The sequence below is a fragment of the Plectropomus leopardus genome, chromosome 2, assembly GCF_026936395.1.
Source record: "Plectropomus leopardus strain MGB_pleo_1.0 chromosome 2, ASM2693639v1, whole genome shotgun sequence".
NCBI classification, from domain to species: Eukaryota; Metazoa; Chordata; class Actinopteri; order Perciformes; family Serranidae; genus Plectropomus; species Plectropomus leopardus.
The window spans coordinates 4,455,411-4,479,952 of NC_142177.1; the positions used below are offsets into that span (position 1 = coordinate 4,455,411).

At 39.1% G+C, this 24,542-nt stretch overlaps 1 protein-coding gene across 3 annotated transcripts in view; it reads right to left on the reverse strand.

Moving 5' to 3' along the window:
* The window catches only part of LOC121952252 (receptor-type tyrosine-protein phosphatase gamma), a 505,310-nt gene that overhangs the window by 113,261 nt on the left and 367,507 nt on the right, over positions 1 to 24,542 (reverse strand). For all 3 annotated transcript variants that reach the window (XM_088083307.1, XM_088083299.1, XM_042498811.2), the window contains exon 6: positions 13,636 to 13,702. In XM_088083307.1, coding sequence (XP_087939433.1) covers positions 13,636 to 13,702 — 67 coding nt within the window. The remainder of the gene's footprint in view (positions 1 to 13,635; positions 13,703 to 24,542) is intronic.

Consider the following 24,542-nt stretch of genomic DNA (forward strand, 5'->3'; position numbering starts at 1 on the left):
TTAACTTCTATGAAGGAGATGCTGCTAAAATTATTATTATTATTATTATTATTACTATTTACGTCATCTTTAATCTGCCTCGGAACAAATGTGGAGAAAAAAAAGCATTATAGACGAGGAAGAAGAGAAGAGGAGGGGGAGAGCGTGACAGAAGGAGGGAAGAGTTGTCATCACAGGAGAGCTGAAGGAAGAAGAAGTGAAAGGAAAGGTGGGGAAAGAGGGGTTGAAAAAAAGAAGAGTACGCAACCAGCAACAAAGAGAAATTATGATAGGAGGACGGGGAGGAGGAGAAGGCATTCAATCCATTGTTCCAATAAAAACATACGAGGAGGGAGGGTGACAGGAATGGAAATGAAAGGGGCGAGGAGGTGTGTACGAGTGTCTGGGGCGCGGGGTGATGTGTGCAGCGGGGCGGGTCACCTGACAGGGATGGCGTCAGGGCGGAGGGGGAGATGCACTGTCTTTATCGGCAACAGTGCATCCTCCCCAACCCACACCTTCTCCTCTAACTCCCCCTTCCTCCTCTTCCTCTTCACCCTCCCGCTGACAAGCCTTGTCTCCTGCTGCCTCCCTGAAGCCGAGTTCAGAGATGTATTTTCAGCTCCGTCGCATCCGTGCGACGGAGCGAGCCGGGGAGGGAGGAAGAGTGGGATGGGGGAGAGGGGACTGTTGATAGCAATGCTGTGGGGGTTGGTGGGTTGTAGTTGGGGAACGGAGGATGACGGGACAGGCCTTCTTCAAGAGTTATGCATCTGAATTAGCACTCTCAAGAAGCGAACACGCTTTGGCATGTATCGCTTCAAACGCAGAACTCAGGAAATGTCTAAACACACGAGACACAAACTTTCTCGCTCTTGTATACGCTCTGTGCCACATGCAAGCATACTGCACTTGAAAGAGGAAAAGGATGAAGATTTAGCACAGAGAGGCAGCTCGTGCAGTGACGGCCTGTGGATCTTTTTTTCTCCCACCAGCACCAGCAATGAAGGCAGTGACGGTGCAGAGGTTGGAGCGGAGTGTGGCTGCAATCAAATGGTGAGTATTTTTAAGCTCAGAGGCGTCACAAATGCCGTCCAGTCATCTAATCGTCCATTAGCTTCCTCAGTTACTCACTCAAGTCAATAATTCATTGCACAGCAAGGAGGAGCACACACATTTAGCACAAAGTCACACACTGGGGCACTCCAGAACTCTGAGTGTGTGTGACTGATATTTGGTGCCCATATTGATCTGCATTATTGGTGTGACTGGTCTGTCTTGGTCCAGTTCATTCCAAAAATCAGAAGAATTCTGAAACCTTTTGATACAAAAAGTTGCATGTCACAGTAGTTGGTTATTTAATGCCACTTCTGGCTTGACTTCAGTACAACAAGTTTTCCAATCTAAAAGACAAAGCAGGTCACCAAATGACCCATCTGAGAGTTTTCTGACATAGAGTCGAGATTTCTGTCTGTTTCCCAAGTCAAGTCAAGTCAAGTCAGTTTTATTTATATAGCCCATTATCCCAGAACGCACTCTCACACTGCACTTGATTACAGTTAGGAAAAGGTCATCATCATGGTCATAATAACTGAATGTTAAAGACAGGATGGAGAACACGTCATTTTAAGCATTCAAAAAAAAAGACTAATGCAGTGGTTTTCTGGTGAGGACAGTCTCAATGTAGTTGCCTTAGATACACTGACATCAGCCCAAATTACTCAGCAGTGAAGAATGCAGACTATTCTCTCTGTTTACACATTTTCCAACAAATTCGTACATAGCCCACATATTTGGAAAGGCTGTGATCACACGACCAATGTGCTGATGGGGGTAAACAAAGAAGCAATTCCAAACAGTCTTTCAAGGAGGCAGGTTAGAGTAGTGGATGGGTCACAAAAATTTGGATTTCCCCCTACGGGAAAGTCAATATGAGAGTTGGCAGCATCAGCGCATGTCAACACCAGATTGTAGTAGAGGACATCCCATGTATACATCTGACCCAAAGTCTTTAATCAAATGACAGTGCTTTGCTCAATGACATGCTTTGTAGCCTGGTGGTGAAATGCATAGGAGATACAGTGAATATTCACAGGACTGAAGTGTAATGTGAGCACATCTTTAGGTTTATACTAAGAGACTAACTAGATGAGATTGGACTGGTTTTTGATGAGCCATGCCATCTGTGGTATAAGGAAAAAAAAAGGTTCAGATTTTGTGGAGTTCCAAGCTGGAAAGAGACAGATGGAGTTTTGTGATATTCAGAGAGTGATAGATTGAAACTGAAATCAATGAGGGGAGCAACAAAAGAGCGAGGTCTGTTGTGTGGGATAATTTTCAAGTTGGTCAGTAAGATCTTGTAAAATGTAGCACTACTTGTGAGCAGCATCTGTCCTGCTGCAATAACATCTCATCAGTGCTGATCAGTGTTTGCTTGAGAAGTGTGCTTCAAAAATGAAACCCTTTTGAATTCAAAAACACAATTTTGTGTCCCCAACAAAAAAAAAAATCCTAATAACACTCTTAAATCCAATGTTTAACCACAAAAGTACTGGCCATCATTCCAATGTTTGTAAAAGCATGAAACAAGTTGATAATGTGTTACAGCTGGTATACACACCAGGGTGAAGATTAGACTTTGCAGTACATCAGTGTAGTGTATTGTAGTGTAAGTAGTATATCTGGAGTGGAGCAAGTTCATAGCCAGAATGGGAAAATGACAGTGCATATGATGTTGATAATGTTGTGTTCTTCCTTAAGAAGCTTAAGGACATGGCAGTTTAAAGATTACAAACGTTTTTCCAAAGCTCCTGTAATACAAGGGAAGGAAATTGAATTGGCAGTCGGCTGAAGAAGCACAGATTGTTTTTTGAAGACAAATACAGATGCAGCCAGTAAGTAGCCAACCTGAGGGTTTGCTGTTTTTTTCCTGCAGAAAGTGAACATCATTAAACATGTCTGGTAACACGGTGAATGTTTTTTTTATCACAGTTTTATTGAATCCATTTTTAAATTTTTGTGCCCATGCCTGATTTGACAGCTTGAGATGAAGCAAAATAACATGGTTTATCCAGAAAGACTGGGAAACTTATAATAGATTTGGTGACATATTTTGAATTTTTAACATCTTTAAATGTTTCATATGACCAATAACTTATATATGATATATGACACTGATGTCAAACTCAGTTCTGACAGAAGTATAAGATGGAATTGTACACCCCAGTATCCTAGAGATTACGTATATATTGGACAATTGTGCATACCATAGTTCATGTCTAATGCCAACATGTAGTGCCAGTACAGGCAGCAGTGTTCCCCTGATGTAGAGATGCAGAAAGTTAAGGTTGTGGGGGCCGGGGTGATAGGTACTTATGTATTGCATTCAACTTTCATGCAGTCTGTGTATCTATCCACCACTTTGGTTCAGAATATAACATTGCAACAGCTACATGCAATGCAATTTTGTCCAGACATGCATGATTCTCAGAGGATGGATAATACTGACTTCAGTGATTACCGGACTTTTAATCTATTACCATCAGATCAAAGTTTGCACTCCACCAGTGAAATAGACCATCAAAGTTTGCACTCCACCAGTGAAATAGACCATCATCTACTCGATGAATTTGCTGAACTTGAAAAGCAACAGCAGGCTGGTTTCCATTAACCCTCAAATTGTACAAATTGAAATTGCCAATTAAAAATGTGTTTAATGGAAACACATCGCTTTAGAAAAAACTCCTCTCACAAAAAAGTTTTCACGCCCACACAAGGTGGTATTTCAGGCAATTTGAACAAAACCCAAATAGAAACACTTTTTACTTTCATAAGTCACATGATGCAATGACTATGTGCTTGTCAATACGAACTGGCTCCCTCATGATGCAGCAGGAGCTACAAGAGCTGTTATTGCATCACATAACTCTTCAAAAGTTGAGCGGATCATTTTGAAGTTTTGAATCCACAATTCTTCTGTGAAATGGTGGACTATCACCTCCCAGAAATCCCTTGTACGTGGCTGCTCCCACATGTAAGGGGCTCGCCTTTCTATTATCGCTCCATAACATACCTAGGTCACCTTGGATTGGAATTAATGAGGGCTAGTGTGGTGGCTGCAATAGAAATAAAGCTGCTAATGTTTTGAACATCCATCACCATGCTTCGTGGAATGTTGTCGCGACAGGAGAAGTCGCAGAACATCACTCAGTGGAAACACAGTCATCTCACAATTGTGTTTTATCAACATTTTGAAAATATTGTTCAAGTTTTGTACAAATCTGTAATAAAAACCTGCTTAGTTGGCTCATTAAGAAAACCACTTTTTGTGACACTATTGGCAGTTTTCCACTGCATGATACCTACTTTACTCTACTCTCCTCATTGCCAAGGCCCAACACAGAGGCATCATTCTCTAATCCATCTTTTGTGTACATACTATTCTATTACTTAATTATTATTATGTGTACATACCTTATTTCCTCTATGTACATACTTATTTTATTACTTATTTATTGTTATTTGTTATTGTTATTTTCTTTGTTACATTTCACTTTTCTTTTTTCATGCTGCTGTAACATTTGGAATTTCCCCCAATGGGGGATCAATAAAGGAATATTCTATTCTATTCTATTCTATTCTATTCTATCAAAACACAGATGTTAATTCCATCAACCTTAATTTTACGTCCCTCTGCTTTTGGATTTGTGGGTCACAGAAATCAGTAATGATGATTATAATAATAATAATAATAATAGTAATAGTATTATATATATATATATATATATATATATATATATATATATATATATAGTATAAAAGTATTATTATTCTAATTATTATTATTAACACAGTTTGGATAAAATTAAAGCCAAAGGACAAATAATGCAAGATGCAAGATGTAAAATGTCAATATAGAATAATACAAAGAAACAGACCAAAAACGACAGAAGCAACAAAAGCAATAAAACCACAAAAAAGGAAATAAAATAAACACAATATAAAAGAAATAAAAATATTTGACATTTATCAACTTTCTGCTGACGTGTTGAAAAAATCTAATCTCCTCACACATTTCTCTTGACTAAACTAGGATTTTAAAGAAATGATTAGAATAAATGATGGGTTGCTGGCACTCATCATAAGGAATGATGGGAACTTGAGCCCTTTTCAACAAATCAATTAATAATAATAATTACCATTACCCTTCTACATGAAGGATCAGTAAACAAATCAGGTCTGACTTACTGAAAAAATTAGTGTGAAAATTATCTTTAAAGCAACATGTAGTTTTTCTGTTTGACCCTTTTTTGAGAGGGCATTACGTTTTATGCGTGGCTGGAAATGATTAATATTCCACATCACACCGTCCCTGTTAGCGGCCTAAAATAAGTGCTGGTGTCAGAATGAATTAGGTGTTTGTTTGCCTCCGGGTTGCCATGAGCACACAACCATTAAGCATCTATGATGAAAGAGTGTAAATACAGTAGAGCCATAACTCCTCTCTGCTTGATTTCTGAACTCCTCAGCAGTGCTGTTTTGTGCAGAAAGTGGGTCTCTGGAAAGTCATACAGGGACAGTGACGCATGTATTTTTTTTTTTAAAGGCGAGATATTCGGTTCTAAATCCTAAAGTGTTGGAGGGCAGTTTAAAGTATAAAAGAACCACGGACTCATTTATCTGCAGCGCAGTTAGATTGCTTCATTTGCACATGAAATGAGGTGGCATTTTATGCCTGGATGAGAACTTTGTATTTTGCAGTGATAAGTGGATTTTTACTGCAAAACACTGAGCTAGTCACTTCCTACCCAGTCTTATCAACAGATGGGGAACGTTGGGATTTATTGTGTGGATTTATTAGGATTTTATGGCGTGTTTTTATTTTATTGTGCAATCCTATTGTAAAACCTTGGAAAATAATGTTTGAATTAATTTGAGGGCTTTATGGTCATGAGTGATACTTCTCTCAGCATTAGCACATTAACCATGGCATTAGTTTTGGATGGGTTGTTTTCTTTCATGAGCATTCTCTGTTTAACCTTCTTGCATAACGACACAAGTAAATTAGAACATTTGATGTACAAAGTAGTGATCTCAGTCCGTGTGGGAAGCAATGGTCCAGATATTGAGGCATTTCAAATGTCTTTTCTTGAGTACGTGTGTCCTTAGATTACATTCCAAAAACAATGGGCATCATGCAAGAAACAATATATGATCAAATGTTCTCTTATTTTTGCTAATATCCAGGATGTATTTTATTTTGTTTGTACGAGTGGTCCAGAGCACTCAAACCAAGATAAGAGAAAAACATCTTGTTTTCACAGTCCACAAATTGTTGCCCAACACAAGGAAAAATGTGTTTTATATGTAAGGAACATTTAAAAAATGCATTAATGTAACTTAATTAAATTTACATGATGCATTAGGGTAAAAATAATGACTGGATTATTAGATTTCAGGGCTTAAGAAATTCTACTATACTTGGTGTATGGACCCTGATTACTGTTATTTTAGTTACTATGCGTCCCTTTGCTGACCAGAGCTGGAATTTTATAGTTCAAGCCTCTCATATACACTGTATTTACAAGGGCTTGCTTCATTTTCTTTTAATTCTTTTGTTTTATTAAATTTATTTAAACAGTTTTGCACGTGTACTTTTACTTTTAATACTTCATTATATTTGCTCGAAATCACATTTACTTTATTAACGTTTATTACACAGTAGGCCTTCATCAGTTTCACTACAGCATCAGTTCTTCTTCGTAGAACATTTCTATGTGTCATGTCTTGACCATTTGCTGGACTCTTTGCACGTGGCACAAAACCTGCCCTTATTCAGTGTTTATAGCTGGCTTTACCTATGCTAATAGGTGATTTATGATCATGTGAGATTCATCATTGAGCACACCTGGTCAGAGCAGATTTGGGTGGTTATGAGCATTTGGTGCATCTGGAATTGACTGCTCTATTTTTTTCCTCTTACCAGAAAATTAAGAGAAATTTAAGAGAATGTTGCTGCATGAGGCCCAGTGTCGATTCAGATAAAATGTAGCCTTCAGACTGCAGAGCAGCTAACCAGCTATGTATCTTGTTGGTGACCCCAGGTCCCTAAACTGAGACAAGCCAAGACAAACTAATCTCATAAAAGCAAAATTTCATGCCTGCCTACAAAAAACCCCAAGAGAACAAAAAAAAAACACCATCCCTGGGGCACTCTATTTCTAAAATAGGATAGGATAAAATTGAGTAGGACAGGATACAGTACGGTACAGTATGATACGATGCGATGCAATGCGATGCGATACGATGTGTTGCAATGCACTGTGCTGTGATGCAATACAATATGGTATGCTACACTACGATACAATACGATGCAATGCAATTTTTGTGCTGCGCATGGTTACGATAAAAATAATAATTACACCATTACATTAAAAACACAATAGTCGAAACAAAAACAACATCAGATATACCATTGCACATGTTAAACCTTTTTCGGCCATGTTAGAGGTGGTACTTTAAATCCAGTAGATACTGTGTTCTCCTTAAGACTAAACCACAGATTCCTTAATATAAATTGAAAGAAAAAAACTTGAACTACGTTGCTTGAAGCTCATTCAGTCTTTGACCTGAGACAGGAAGTGAATGACATGGCAGACTGTAGCTGTCTTGGTAAGAAACTGCATGTCTGCGGTTCTGGAAAGCGTCTGACATCCAGTCCACTGAACTGGAGAAGAGGGACATGAGCAAGCAACGTACGCCGTATGTCGACAGATTTCAGAGGATTATGCCCTGAGAAGTCTGTGTGTGGAGCATGTCCAGGGCAGTGCGGTGCGTGGAGGGACAGAGAGTGAGGATTTTGGTGTATTGCCATTACTACGGTGCTGCATATAGCTGTATATTTACACACCCCTCTGTGTCAGCGCAGTGTCATTCCCTCTGTTTATCTACTCAAGCGTCTGTGCTCCCGCTGCTCTCATGTCACAGTGCTGAAATGAAGCCATTCCTCCTCGCTGGCACAAATTACAAGTCCATTAATTCACTATCTCACTGAACGCACGGAGTCTCCACTGACTTGGCACTCTGCGACCCTGATTGGCAATTAATTTTTAAAGGGTGAACAAGGCTTATGGTGGTTTCCCCTGATTTGAGGTACTGTGTCGACCCTGTGGCACTTCTATAGGAATTCGAAAAAGAGAACTTCTGCCTTTCTCTTTTTTTCTCTCCATCTGTACTACTGCACCAGTATGTCTACTATTCCTTTGCTGATGGGGGTTTAATCCCACAGCGCTCTCTTTCACATCAGATCTGATGTGGCTCCACTGCACAGTGCTTGCATGTTAAGCTTCTTTTTCATCCTCTCCTCAATAGGATTTCCAGAAATTTGGGGCAGACACGTCTATTTATCTGTCCTCCTTTCTTTATTCTGGTATATTTTTGAGGATTTTATTCACAGCCTCTATCTTGATTTCAGTGGATAGTTGAGCATTTTTGGCATGACAGTACTTAGTTATGCCAATATTTTCTTTTCTTTTAGACCATCATTTTGGGCGAGCAGGCAGGCTTTTAAATGTATAATTTATTGATGGTTTTCAGTTTGGTCAGCACACCTTTCCATCAGATTTCTGGTGCTGGGTGCTGCATCTTAAAAACGCCTCATCTCCAGCTGTGCTGTGCATTTTGTCAGTGTGAGGAGAACTGTTTAAAAGGCCTGCTGTTTTGGAAGAGCTTGGATAAGATGTGAAAACTATGTGCTTTTCTGAGGAAGAAATCTCATGTGCCCTCACACTGAACACACTCCTCATTCTCTTCCTCAAGAACAAGATGAGCTAACTTTATTTCCCTTGTGTACTGTATTCCTTTTTCTATTTCTCAACGACTACTTTCCACACTCTACTGCAATTTAGCATTGATATTAATGTCCATTAGATGATAAAGCCTCTGCACTGGGACACTGTAACACTTCTCAGCTACTAGAATAACCAAATGGGCAGATTACTGTGCAAAATGCTTTACTATGCTTGGAAATGTTTGGCATCCTCCATCACCTGTGCTGCTGACATGGCTGCTACTAGCTTAAAAATACAGGTAATGTTTACAGATGTAGTAGCCAGGGCTCCCACAGCTAAATGAAAATAGGATTTAAGACTTTTAAAGACCTTTTTAATGCCATTTGTAATGAACTTTAAGACCAATTTTACAAATTATTATTATTATTATTTCAGAGTTACCATCATTTTGAGCTTTGACAATGCAGTGTCAGAAAAATAGTTCCTAAAAATCCAACCTATCATGTCTTGACATTTTTAAGACTTTTGAAAGACTGATTTAAGACATTTCAATACAATCTAAGGCCTTATTTTTAGATAAATAGATTTAATTTAATTAAATTTAATTTGAATTTTTAAGGATCTGCGGTAGCCCTTAATAGCTAAATCTGTATAATGAAAATTAATTTTTTTTAGCAGATATCCTAGTTGTAGCAACACTGAGTTAGTAAGTTAAGTTAGGAATTTTTGTGTGTATATCTGGTGTATTTATTTAGTATGGGAAACCCCACAATTTATGGAAAATATAAGCACAAGTTGGGCAGCGGACTCAACAGGGACTAGAAAATGTGTCTGTAGGACATTACTAAGGTTCGACATACTTTCATTAAATATAGGATTCCAACTAACATGACTGATTTGTTTTTTTAGTCAGAGACGTGTATTTCCATGGAAATGAAGGTAATAAAATGTTGCTTTTGCTCCAGGTTTCAAAATGTGTACATATATTGATATTGAAATGTATTATGGACGTTGTCAGTGTTGCTGACCAGGAATAAAGGCATAATCTTATGTGTTTCATGGTGTGTCCAGTCATCCTCTCTGGGGTGTTAATTAGTAATACACTTTGATAGTGTGAGCATTTGTATCTGTGAGTATTCCAGATATTTGAAATTGTTCACTGTAAAGACAATCTCTGCAATACTGATGATAATGTCTCCAGATAAAATACAGAATTCACTACAGCCAACATTAAAATGAAAAGCATGAGAGTATGAGAGACCTATCACCGTGCTCCTCCTCCTCCTCCTCCTCACCGCCCCCTCTCGTCTTTCCCATCATCCCACCACATCATTATCAGTCTTTGCATCTGCCTCCAAAGTCCCTGCAAACCCTGTGTAGACAATGGGCTCCTCTCTTTGCCGCCGAAGCCTTTCATGAGCTGGCTATGTAAATCAGACTCAGCCTTTTTACCGGGCTGATTTCACAGGGATGGCGCGGAGCCGCACGCTGGCTAACTAGTCAGAGGGCATTTGTTCCAGTGCGATTTCATGTAAAATGCAACAAGGCATGAGGTACAAAGACAGAGGAGTCAGACCTGCGGTGCATGTCCGCCAGACAAGCCCGGCAACAAGAGGAGGGAGCGCTGTGAAAAATTTAACCACCCGCTGCTCCATAGAGTAGCACTGGTGGAGACAGAGCAAATTAGCCAACCACCTTCCCTGTGGGGGAGATGGGAGCGTGGCCTTGATTGAACTTGAGTGGTCTTTGTGTTAGATGAATTATGGAGGCGGAGTAGTTTTTCCAAGACAGCTGAGCAGCAGATAAAGTGCAAGTATCATGCGGCGGGGTTTTATCAAAGTTTTATTTGTGTATGCCGAAGCTCTAAAATTCACTCCGCTGTTGCAAGGCGAGCGGGGCCCTTTTGGGGGGGACAAGACAGAACATTGCTTTAGGATAAATGTTTTGATCATGACAGGGATGCACTTCAGGGCTGCGTGCAGGAGACAACTGTTTTTGACTGAGGGCATACACTGCTAACAAAACACAACGTAAAATCTTCTAATTTGTTGTGTGAGGAAAAATAAAACACTGAATCATCCCAGAAGTCCTAATTTATTGTGAGAATATAGTGTATGTGAGGCACTAAATAATACAAAAGGCTAAGACTTTTTGATTCGGGCTACAATCAAAGCGAGAGCACCCTGCAGTTAAAGTTTGATCAAATATTATTCATCAGATGTTGAAGGTACCACCTACACTTGAGTTTTCTTTGCATCTTTTATTTGACCCTTTGAAATCACCTTTCTTGTGGTGCAATCAGACACCTTCAAAAGTATTTAAACCTTTGAAATCTGAGCAAATTGGTTTGCTTTTTATTTTGAAAACAGAGGGAAAAAAGGCAAAAAGTAACTTGGCAAGAACTGTTCTGCGTATTAGAAGTATATTTGGATTTTTTTTCAAATAAGCTGGGGAAAAATTTCAAAACACTATATTTAAAATTATCAGAATTATATATTTTAAATTATTTTACAGAATTATTATTATTCTTTTAGCACTTTTTTTTAAAAAAAAAAGTAATGTCCTTTTTCTGTTACTTTCTTTTTCGTTTTTCTTTTCTTCTAATTTTCAGGTCATTTTCTTGTACTCTTTCCTTTTTTTAACACAAATTTTTGGGCAAATTCTTTTAAAGTTGCTCATTGCCTTTTACCTGTCATCAAGCTGATTAATTGTGGCTGGCTGCCACAATAAAACATCTGCCACCACAAATAGATTTTCTGGCACTATTTAAATATTTACTGTTTATGCCGTACGGTTATTCATTCATTCACTGCAGAACACCTAGCATAGTGAAAGTCAAATTCAATCGTTAATTTTCCTGAGTCTAAAAGTTTGCATTCACTCAGTCTGCACCCTGCTTGTCCTCTCATACAACCAACTGATCAGCTCTGACAGGATCAACTGATCAATTTTCCACACTGAGACTCAAACTGCTGCTGATGGGTTTTTTTCTGCGCTACATATATGGTCCCGCAAAGGCATCTGAATTTGGAGAGGCAGCACAAAATGATAAAAAAGGGACACAAAACAACAACAACAACAATAAAAATAAAAAACAAAACAAATACAGAAAGTTGGCTGACACCATACATTGCCCCCGCGGTCTCAACGAGTGACCATGTGAATTAAAATAACATAAATGAATAAATAAATACATTTTGAAAAGCATTACCCTTCTTGATGCCCCCGCTACACTGAAATGGGATTTCTGCCCCTGTTGCCACCATTAATGTTTAATTCTTACCAGAAATTACTTTACGACAGTTCCTTATACCTTAATGTTACCTCCCTCTACTTTTGGAATTTCAGGTTGCAGAAGTCAGTAACAATATAATAATAATAATGATAATAATAATAATAATAATAATAATAATAATAATAACAATAAGAAGAAGAAGAAGAATGACAATAATAACAATAATAATAATAGAACCGTAGCCCAGAGTAATACAGCCTTTGTTAGCAGAGCTAATTTATCATGCTAATTCCATCCCCCTCCTGAGTACAGTGAGGAAATTAGCAAAGCAAATTTACAGTTCAGATACTCAGCCCCATCAGTGCATAAAGCTGCTCTGGACTCTCTCAGTTTTCAAATATATCATGGTTCGTGACAGGAATATTGTCATGCTGTAATAGTCCATGGATAAATGCAGCTGCAAAATGAATTGAATTAGTTAAACTGAATGAATCTTAAGTCCTCACAGTACTTAAACCTGATGGCAGCTGCAGTTCATTAGAGGTACAGTCAGTGAGGTAAACCTGCTGATTTGAGGCTTTCCAGTTCAACTGCTGCAAACTGGTCTGACTGGACTATGTCCTAGTGACTACCGTGAACTCAATCTTGGGCAGATGAGGTACTTAAGGTCATATTTCAACACACAATGTGTAACAGCAGCTTGACAAGGACAGTCTACTAACTGATGACAGAAGCTTTAGTACAGCAATACTACTAACTACTGATCAAAGTGCTCTGCTATATATACACATGTTCTAGCTACCAGTGGCAAAACTTGTATTGACTTTAAACAAAGATGCCTTCCCAACATCATTTTCAATCCTTATTATCGACTGAGAGAGGTAAACAACTAAAAAAGAGACCCAAAATGACTACAAGGAGACTTAAACAACTACAAAGAGACTTAAAATGACAAGAATGAGACAAAAACAACTACAAAGAGACTTAAAATGACAACAATGAGACAAAAACAACTATAAAGAGACTCAAAATGACTACAAGGAGACATAAACAACTACAAAGAAACTAACAATAACAGTTAGATGTAAACAACTAAAGAGAGATCCGAAATGACAATAAGGGGATGCAAACAACTAGAAATTGATTACAGGGAAACTCAAAGCAAGTACAGAGAAATGCAAAATGACTAAAATAAGATGCAAACAACTACTTAGAGACTCAAGATAACTGCAAAGATATCAATAGACTACAAAGACATGCAACATGACTACAAAGAGATGTAAACAACTACAAAGAGACTCATGATGACTACAAAAAGAGGTAAAATAACAAGAGTTGCAAAATGACTACAAAGAGATTCCCTTTCTACATGTCTGTGCCAAGGGGCCATTGTCTCAAAATTTAGTCATCAAGTTATTGTTGCTTACCAACCAGTCAGTTTACTCTTCATTATTATTCCTGATGCAGATGTTATGAGTAGTTCTGTGATTAAAATGTCGAGGAATGTCAAAACAATGAGCTAAAAGAGGCTAAAAGCTTCGGTGATAATGCAAGATTACTTTATTGTTGTTCAGAAAATCAGCACTCCTACACTTCCAGCTCTCGTATGAGTCAGCTGGGACTGACACTCACCGTGATGGACCACACCCTTCAAGCCGTGGATTATGGGATCGACAGCAGGATTGTCCTTTCCTCCTACCTAAGGAACAGAAAAAAATCACAGTAATCACTACTCAGCATTATTATTCATAGAAAACATCACTGCATACATTAAAGGTTAGGAACATATCATTGTTATTTGTATTTATGTCATTTTAATGTGTGTGGGTGTATGGATGTGTGGATGTTGATCTGTAATTTGGAAATCAGACATGATACATTCAAGTTATTTTTCTAGTAACAGTCTCCAAATAATGCCTATTTTACTTTGCTCCAAAAAATTATATTAGCTTTTTTATGGTAAATGATTTAATGATTTTTTTTTTAAATCTTTGTATTTGTTAAATTGCATCCTCTACTGCTGTAGTAATCTCATTCTCTACAGGCATGAAGTATCCACTAATCTAAGCCAACATGAGGCACACATCCATATACAAGTGTGTAACAGCAGGAATATGATGGTGAAACTGAAACGATACTTGAAGAGAAAATATAGGTGGAAAAAAGTGGAAGAGGTGGAAGTAGAAATGATTAAAAAGCACTGAAGAGATGCTGATAAGTCAAGTGCATTGTGATTAGGAGGAACAAAACAGCAGCAATCAACAAGCTATTCAAGGTCCTCTTCATATGACTCAGAGTTTGTGATGTCATAGTGATGCATGCATTTTCATTATCAACAGTTACGGCGTCATTGTTGTCATGGAGGTTGGAAATCAAACCAAAACATAAATGACAATGCTGAAACAGCAAAACAGACAAGTCCATTCAAAACCACACATATGACGTGTACTGTAGAAGACAACAAACTCTCAGACAACAAAAAGTGAACTTGTTTCAGGAGTTTCATGTGAAAAGAGTTTTTAATCAAATGCATGTAAGAAATTTCTCCTTCTGAGAATTTTCTGGCCCCAAAAGTGAGTCAATCCCCATAGACCCCCAAGTTAAAATGCCCAACTTTACAGCGGAAATAAACAATGTTTACAGCCTGGTACAAAAAAACTGTTTTGGTCTTTATACATAATTTCAACATTCATGACAACTGTGCAAGGCCTGACTTTTTAAATCTCTCACCTGTTTACATTTCATTTAGGCTTACGGTTACCCATAATTTAGAGTAGGAGTGACAGACTGTCAGGTAGGCGTCACCATAGACAGTAAAACCCTCCAACACGTTTTCATCCCAAGTCGTCACCTGCTGCCACTTTGCAGCGGACTTCTGCGTCTACATATTATGCTCAAGGTATCCTTCTGTGTCTGCTCTTTACGTTCCAAGATGCCACCATGAGGTCAATACAAGCACATGATGGGATTATGCTGTATGTGGTTATGTTTAGGCAACAAAAGCACATGAAAACTAATGCCAGGGCCTTAATGAACTGTTGTGCTGGCACAGATGGTTATGATTAGCAAACAAGGGCACCGATGGGTAGGTTTAAGGCAAAAGAGGCACATGGAAAGGTGGAGAAAAAAATATCACAATCAGAAGGGAAGCAAACACTGGACTCCCACATGAAAGTCTGGGGTTTGTTCGATCCATTCACTACCCCTCCCCTCCGTCCTGTATGGACCTTTGTTCTCCTTATATTACGTCGTTACTTGCAGCGTATCAGCATGACTCCATCTAGCAGCGTGTCATGCAGATGCAACAGGTTCCGTCCAGCTGTGTTCTCAACTCATGCAGCCCATCCGTGTATCATGTTGCCATTGCAAGTGCTGTCTGGCGGCATATGATAACACCATGAATGGTTCTGTCTGGCCGAATTCTCAGCTGACATCCTGCACTGTATCATGTGCATGCAAAAGGTGGCTTTTGGCGTAGGGATGCTATGCCAAAAGCACTGCAAAAGCACTACTATTTGAAGACTTTAGAATGAGAACGGGTTGGCTAGGCATCACATAAGAGAGGACAAGCCTCGCTCTTCCATAGCTCCACCCCATAGTCCAAATATGGCTACATCTGACTCCAAAAGTCCAAGACGGTGATGGCCGAAATGCGGAACCTAAGTCTTCAGAAGAGGAGCCCAAAACCAATGGGTAACATCATGGTGGCTACTTCTACTTTTTTTTTTTTTCATGAGTAATACGCAGCATTGTGGCAGATGCTTTTTCAATGTCACTTAGTAATAAAATGTGTATTTGCCTTTGATTGTCACTTCTACACCATCAACAAGTTTCTAAAAATTGAATTAGTCTATTTGTTCCCTTTTAGAGGGAGTATGTTGCTGCATGCATGTATCAAAGTGTGTTGTGTAACTGTGTTGTGTACTTATGCATATGTGGAGGAGTATGGAGATGGAAGTCCCTTTTCTGAGGGAGACCTGGCCAAGACAGCACACCAGTTACAGTTAAAATAGAGATAAAACACAACAGACATCATCAAAACAATCCTCAAACAAAAAGACTGAATCCCACTTAAATGAAGCAGCTGCATTACTCAGTTATGTGAACTTTTAACATGACCTTAAATTTTATCTGAGGGGACTAGATTTTTAAGATATGATGATTTTATGAGATTTTTATGTATTGTGTCCTGCAGATTACTCCGAGTCCAGGGAGCAAAGCAGGAGAAGGCTTTTTACCCCGGCTCAGTGCAAACCCTCAGAGCCTGGTAAGAAAGCCACCTAGTGGAACGAGGCTGAAAACTGCTGGAGGTCTGTGTCAGGAGATTACATATATATTGAGGGGAGTTCACCCAGCGTGGCTTTGTACACAAAAATATAAAAATGAAGTGAGTTCATATTTAAACTATAATACTGAAAGTATCAATACTGTTGATAAGAGAATAAAATCATTAAAAAAGGGGAAATGGTGAAAAAGAAAATACCTATACATGCACATAGAGGGTAAATCATATATATATATATATATATATATATATATATATATATATATATATATATATATATATATATATATATATATATATATATATGTGCACCCTGTCTGGACAACTTAAACACCAGCTTAACAGTGAGAAAACAAAAACCCTTGTAATTGGGGCTAAGCCTTAGCAGCAGGAAATATGTTCCCATTTAGCCTCTTTCTCGCTTACAAGTATAACACAGGTCAGAAATCAGGGTGTCATCGTTGATTCAGACCTAGCCTTCAGAGCCATGTCACAGCATCTCAAAAACTGTTTTCTATGCTGCTTCATGTTTCGTGAAGAGGCCGAAAAACAGATCTTTCTCTTGGAAAGAAATACAATGTATAAATAAAATTTGGTCCACTACTACTAGCTACTGCTACTACTACTAATGTACTACAATTTTTCTTTAGGCTTGGGCGGTATCATGATATTAAGGTATATATTTAGAAATTCCGTCATAAATTCAGGCGCTCCTCCTTCTGTCAAACTCATTGTATGTAGTGTACCACCACCAGAGCTTAGTCTCTGGTCTATACTGGTGAAACAGGCAGCTGAGCTGAAAGACATTGTGACAACTAGTGGTGAAGGGACAAGTAAAAGGACTGTAAACGGCCGGCAATGAGCCAGCAGAGAGAGACCGGCATGTTTTTTTTACATCCTACTTGGTGATTTGAGGATTTATTTTGATCAAACTGTAGCTGGGAATTGTTTAAACCATGGACTTAAGAATTACATTACTAGCAAGAGTCACCATGGTTTGAGTGAGTTTTATTTTGTTTCTGCCAAGTTTGAATGAAGTGTGTTTAATGATGAGTTCACCACCACCACTAATACAACAACCGCTGGGAGAAGCCACACACAGCAACAATAACAATAACTACTGATTATCCTCACAATTGCCATCATAAAGCATTTTTGTACAAACTTCAAATGGTAAACTTACAATACATTAACAAAATGCAGCGTATCTAACAACAGTTACAAAATAACCAGAGCATAATGATTTTTTCCCCCTCAGTTGTTGTTGGAGAGGTCTTATGTTTTAAACTGCGAGAAACAGCCTGGTTGTGTATAATCCAAACTAACCCAAACTACCACAAAGCCACTGCCAGCAACCACATCCAACATGTTGTATGAAGAGCGGAGAGACTGCCAAGATGGCTGTCATTGCCTCTCTCCCTTCCCTAGACTCTCCTCAACCGCTTCTTTCTTGGATTTGTAAACACACACTTGTTGGCTACCTGGATTTAATTGATTATGGAGGCAGCTACATCCTCTCCCAAATCTAAACTGTCCCTGCTCTCCACTTCCAACTTCTGTTTGGCTGTTTGCCCAGTAGAACTGCACTGCTTCCTTCGCTGGGTAAACAGTTCTTCTTGGACAAGAACAACACATGTTAACCTAATGTTTTATCTCTTTCAGAGTCCCTCTCACTGATTGGTGGCTTTGTTAAGGTGCTGCTCATCAACTAAAAGTGACTCTACAGTTCATACTTCTTACTTACTACTTCTTGGGTGAAGGTTTCGTAACCTGTTTACGATGGGTGTTGCCATTACCAAAAGGAGTGTTGTGACACTTCCTGAATAATATGATTACAGGCCTCTGCATTTACACATGAAACTGATAACGGGTCATGTTAGCTCAAATATGCTCATAATGTGATTAGATACAAAGATGCAAATTAGGTTGTCAGACCTGGCAGACTTGTAAACGAACGTGGTAGACCCAAAGTCAACGAAAGTGATTGAGGAGATCAGCAACAGGCTTCTAGTAAATTATGTTATGTTAAGATGTGATCAGCAATCAGATCCTTTCGAGAAATGCCAGTTCTACTCCCACTGGTAAAGCTACCCTTATCTTGTACGTCACAGCAGGCCCTTGAGAGTTTCCTGAAGTAACGCTGCCAGGCTTTTCTTATTTTTCTCTCCACCTCCAGGTACAGTCTGTCCAGTCCCTTGGTATACTGACTGCAATCTTAAAAGCACATATTAATACCAGGAGGAAATGGGGTCTTTGTTAGAGGCTGTCTGACTGTAACATTGAAGAGTGGTGGGACACATCAAGCCAAAAAAGTATCAAAACTTTTATGGACAGCTAAAAAGCACCAGGGGACTTTATGACAAATAAGTATTGCATTCCAAGTGGTGCTCCATTGGAAAAGAATTCTCTCTCCTGATCACCCCCTAGTGGACAATCTGGATTTGCACAGCTCACAAAGAAGGTAAAACACTGACAAAGAAAGTAACCTAAGGCAAGTTGAAAAAGTTTAACTGTGGCAATGTAAGACACAGTTTCTAACTTAACCACGCAAACACACACGCACATTGTGTAATCATTTCAAATAGCATAAGAAGTTAATAACTGGAACTGCAATAAAGAGCTTGTTTTTGGTACAAGGCGAGACAGAAAGTGGGTGAGGAAAAAAAAGTGTGTGTGTGTAAAGGAAAGAAGATTAAGAGAAATAAAGGCGGCCATGGAGACACAGAGAGAAAATGACATAGAGAGAGACAGTGAGGAGGAGAGAAAGAAAGGAGGACAGAGGGAATTAGCGTTTCATTATTAATGTTTGTCTCTGAAAGCCCACAGGCTCGTCCCCTGAGATCCTCAGCCACCGGCCTCACATCACAATGTCCTACTCACTCTCTCTCTCTCTCTCTCTCTCTCTCTCTCTCTCTCTACCCCTTTATCCCTCTTCAAATCCTGCGTCTCTCACTCTTTCTCTTCAGTCCTCCCCACAGCTCCTTCTCCCTCCTTCTCTCTAGGGACAGGCCACTGCAGTGACAAATCAGGAAAAAAAAAAAACGTGGTACAATGTGACATGTCCTCATATTTCTCTCCTCCGCCACTTTTTTCTCTCACTCATTGCCTGTCCCTTCCTCCCACTGTCATCCATCCAAGATCCCTCACTATGTATCCTCTTTCTCTTGACTCCCTTCACCTCCTTCTGTGTCTTACAGAGACTCATCTCCCCCGTCTTGCCTTTGGCAGCACTAACTGCTGATAAATCAATGGCGTAATTGATGTAATGGTTGGACTTCTTTCAAAGAAGACACATTGGAGTGCAGAGTTACTAATTACATCAATGACCAATCCATCAGTAGGAGGTGGAAGACAGGGAGAAAGGCGGGCAGGAAACTCTGGCATTGTTTTGCTTTACTTGTTAGTTTTAGAACTGGCAAAAAAAGACCTGGCCTTCATGTTGTCATTAGAACTGGACAAAAGGGTAATGGTCTTATGATTTTTGTTAGACCAAGACTAACAGACTGTATAAATAATGAACTAAATAATGGACGAGTTTGGCATTGTGGCCTGTACCATCTTGGCTTTTTGGAGCCAGAAGTGACCATATTTGGACAGAAGGTTGGTTCTGTGAAACACCAAGGGATGGATCTGACTGGAAGCCAAGGACACCATCGGCAGACAGCCTGTCACTTAATCGGCCTTGCCTTTAAATATGCTTAAATCTGGGCCTTAATAAAACGTAAACAGGTGAGTTTCAAAATAATTCTTCACCTGAGCAGTTGTCATAAATGTTGAAATTATCTATAGAGACCAAAACTGCTTTTTGTTCCAAGCTGTAAAGTTGGGCATTTTAACATGGAGCCTATGGGGGGGTCAGCTGCTGCAGCTGTTGCTTGACAGTACCACAGTAGACCATTCTGATGGTCATTATATAGAGAAATATATAGTAAAGAATTGTGGTCCTTGTGGTCATTTTTAATTCTAGACTCATTCATACTAATCTTTCTTGACTTTTTAGATTTATACAAAAGGACGATTGCCTTTTGTGTATTTCTATAGTGGGTGCAGACAAAAAGAGTCTGGGCCTTACAGTCATTGCTCGGTTTCTGTCACTAAGTGCCCACTGTGTGTTCTTGTTCAATGGGGAAGATTAGTCAAGACAGTTCATCTGTGCAGAAATCTCTAAGACTCCTCATTGAGAGACGACAGGGACATTTAAATGGCCTTAAATTCTGAGAAAGCCCACCACACTGGGGAAAGAAAGGCTTTTTGCCACAGGGTGTGGAATAACATGAGAGATGGCTGTAAAGGTAAAAAAAAAAAAAAGTCTTATGAAAAGAGTGGCAACCCAGGGGAACAGAGCGGTATAAAATATAATTTTGACTTGGAGGTAAGCAAAGTGTAGAAATGTCACCAACACTTGTGTTTAGAACACCTTTATTAAAAGACCAATGCATTTTGGTTTGTGGCCTGTGGATGAAGATCACAAGCCAAAACACACTGGTATTTGAATAAAGTTGTTCAAAATACTACAAGGGTTGCTGGGGTTTCTATGCTTTTGATTCATGCCCCTTCTCCATGCACCTTAGAAGTACATGAAAATGCTCCAGAAACCCTCACTCGACTTGGAGGTTTAGAAATGCAATGTTTGGTGGTACTTTGGTGGTTTACTACTGTTGCCAGGCAGCCTACTTTTACAGTAACATTCTTGCAGTAATGCTTGATTACTTTTTGTCTATCCACAGAATATGTTGTTTGTATGATCCCTTGCATTTTAAATATAATGCAACAATGCATTGAGCATACACAATGCATTGTGCATTTTTGTGGCTCATACACCATCTACGGATGCCCGCACCACAATGTCTTGCAATATTATAAACAAAGCTTTAAAACTAGACGAAAGTGTACTGTCAATTCTTGCCATACTTAGACCAAGGCTACAGGAGAGTGGGCCTTCTGGTCATTCTTAGGTCTAGTCTTAAGAGGATCAGGATATCCAGTCATTGCTGGAGCTTGACTGAAGGAAACAAGGCATTACAGCTATTCTTAAAATTAAACTTACAACCTGTTGAAAGATTCAACATCTGAAACGTCAATGTAAAGTTACCTTCTTCACTCATGTGAAACGGTATGTCAGATGCTTAGTGCTATGCTTTCGTCAGAGCATTCAAGCTTGCACCTGTTCCAGGAGTTCAGGCGTTCTAGTCATTCACACAGTAGACTACTCAGTAAATGTAGAACAAAGGAAACTGTGCCTTCTGTTATTCCTCGAGAAGACCTAGACAAGATGAGGTCAGTCCTTCTGTATATTCTTAGATCTAGGCTTAAGGGGCTGTGCCATCTGGTGATTCTTAGAATTAGATTTCAGACTAAAACCACTGAAATGTCTTGTGCAACATCCCTTGGTCAAATGGTAAATCATATCATACTCTCATTAAACAGCATGTATGTTCACATGAGCAACTTTCATCTGGAATTTTGATAACCAGCTTGATGACTCGATCATTGTGCAATAGAGAATTGTTACTTTCAAAGAAATTGGTTTTGATGGTTCTACAGATGAAAAGTATATGCAGCTTGACTGAAAATGGAATGCGATGCATTAAATCTGAATGGGATGTGAAATGGTCATGTTTCTGTGAGTGCATTCACTTGTCATAATGTACACCCTGGAGATATCAGGGTTTTGAGGCACTTCAAGATTTATGTATTGCTACAGACACGCTTTAGTGGAACAATGTTGCATTTCCTTTTTTTTTCCACTATGGGTTTGTTGGTATAATCATACCCACAGCACACCATTTAATACAGTTGTTGCTCATAGTTTTAGCAACAGTTCCTCTTAACAAGTATCTTCCCTTTGATTTTCAAGCACATAAGGTTAGACATAACTACAGGCCTTTAAAAACAACTCTGTTTCTTCTGCAAAGCATTACAAAGTTGCAGACATGTTCATAATTATGATACAGTGCCCTTGTTGTCATGCATAGAAAAGTGATCAAATACAAAGGGATCCTTTTGTTTGGTGAGATGGAGGAGACTGATGACAATGGCCGTCGATTCTTCAATCTGAGCGATGGTGTATAATATGTAGGGCAGCGGTCATGCAGGGAAGGAACAGCCAAGACAAAGCACACAGGGACAGTGCCTTTCATCATCCCATCTCAGTGACGAACAAAAACTTCATCGATTTAAACATCAGTGATGATGAAAATTCCTGGCAAATTGCTAAAAAAAAGGACTGACGGCAAATGACAAGTAATGAATTCTGTTTCGCTGCATAACTGCTGAGGCTAATGTTTCCTCAAGTGGTGTGCACTGTGCTGAATTGGAAGCAGCTCAGCGGTGGTTTAGCAGTGTCTGCATATACTGCCTAATTACCGTCATTGGGGGGTATTGGATTTAGGGCAGAATGAAGTGGTACGAGGTCTCCTATCTTCAAACCAAAGTTTTCATCATGCTGTTCTTACTCCTGCTGAGCACCTCCTCTTTGACATTGCTACCTTTAATGTGAAGAACAACCCCCCCCCACCCCCAAGTGAGGAACCAATTCAAATGAACCTCAAGGTTGTCTAGGAATGAATAGATCCAGGGATGAACTTACTGAGAATGTCTTCATACTATTCATCTTTTTGTGGGACATGGCAAATGGGTTTCTCTTACATATTTGACAGTATTTATGTGGGAAGCCTTTGCACCAGTATTGCCAGAAGTGACACTGCTAACAACTGAACTGAAGAAGCCCCTTAGATGAAGGATGAAATGCTTCAAGAAAATTCCCGCAAGTCCAGTTGTCTACAATATAACACTTTGAACTGCCAAGAACCTTGCTTTCACTATTTCACACACATAAGACAGCATAATACAAAATTGCACTTACAAAGAACCACAGGGAATCTTAGGTATGTGTTCTTTTAAAGGCAAGCCACATTCACAGATGGGGATAAAACAAGAAGTCCTCCAAATCTGACAACAAACCACATAGTTTGTCCATCATTTTCAAATTACACATAGAAGGCTTGCTGATCATAGCTGATTAGACGCCTCTATTGGCAGGACATCATCATTTCTCTTTGCCTTCCAAAAACCACTACACACTTTCAATAAATAAATGTGTTTTATGATGTGACATCAATATGGTTAAGGTTTGTTTAGGTTTAGACACAAAAACGATCATGTTCGGTCAGGGTTAGGTTTGGGTTAGGGTTAGGGTGTTTGGGTCTGGAAAAGATCATGGTTCAGGTTCACTGAAGAACTTCACTGTTGATGATTAGGGATGTTTTGTCATCACGATTACAATAATTGACCACCAGGTTAAAGTTTTTCCACCACATTGAGTAAAATAAGATAAGATGAGATGATACGTTATTGTCTGTTTTCACCGAAATTTGTCTTGCACCCTCAAGCTCTCAACAATAAACAGAATAGCATAAAAACAATACAATACACATAAAAATAAAGTCTGTAATGTTGCCCTCCAGCAGTCATCAGAAAGATTACACATAGAGTTACCAGTGCATGTACAGGGTTTTTAAACCTGATAAAAATAGGCTCCTTTCCCATTGCCAACAGACAAGAGGTGTGTACACAGCACTGCAGCAGACAAGTATGCCTTTCTGTGTGTGTGTGTGTGTGTGTGTGTGTGTGTGTGTGTGTGTGTGTGTGTGTGTATTTTTTTGCTTGTGTCACATTTGACGTTGCATACAAACCAGACCACAGTTTAACAGGTAAACCGAAGTGTTATAATCTGGAAACTGTCCCCCTAAAATACCACACAGCCAGCTGATGGCAAGCTTTTCCTTTACATTCAGACGTTCGGGTGTGGTATCTAAAAAAGAATAGAATAGAAATAAAATAGAAATAGAAATAAAAATTTCACCTGTCTCACTACCTTTTTATGGTATTAAACAATACCTTTGGTAATTTGGCTGTTTTGAAATGTGTCTTTAGATTTATTTTCCTCCTTCCTACTCCTTGTCCTTGTCTAAATAGGCTCTTTTGTCACAAAGCAGCAGAGTGTGTATGACTCACTATGTGCAGTATAAGTCAAGTCGAAGAAAGCTTTCCTTTATTCTCTTTGTTCCGTGTCTTATTTCTTCTCCCTTTCTCTGCCTCTCACTCTGCTCTGTAATATTAAATGAGCTACAGATGCCCCAAAATCATGTGAAATGAGACTCAGTGGGATTCTCATGTTAACTTAAGGAACAAAAAGTAAAAAGTAGAGTGGATGCTCCATGTGATTTACATCCCAGCTGGGCCTCTGTTTTGC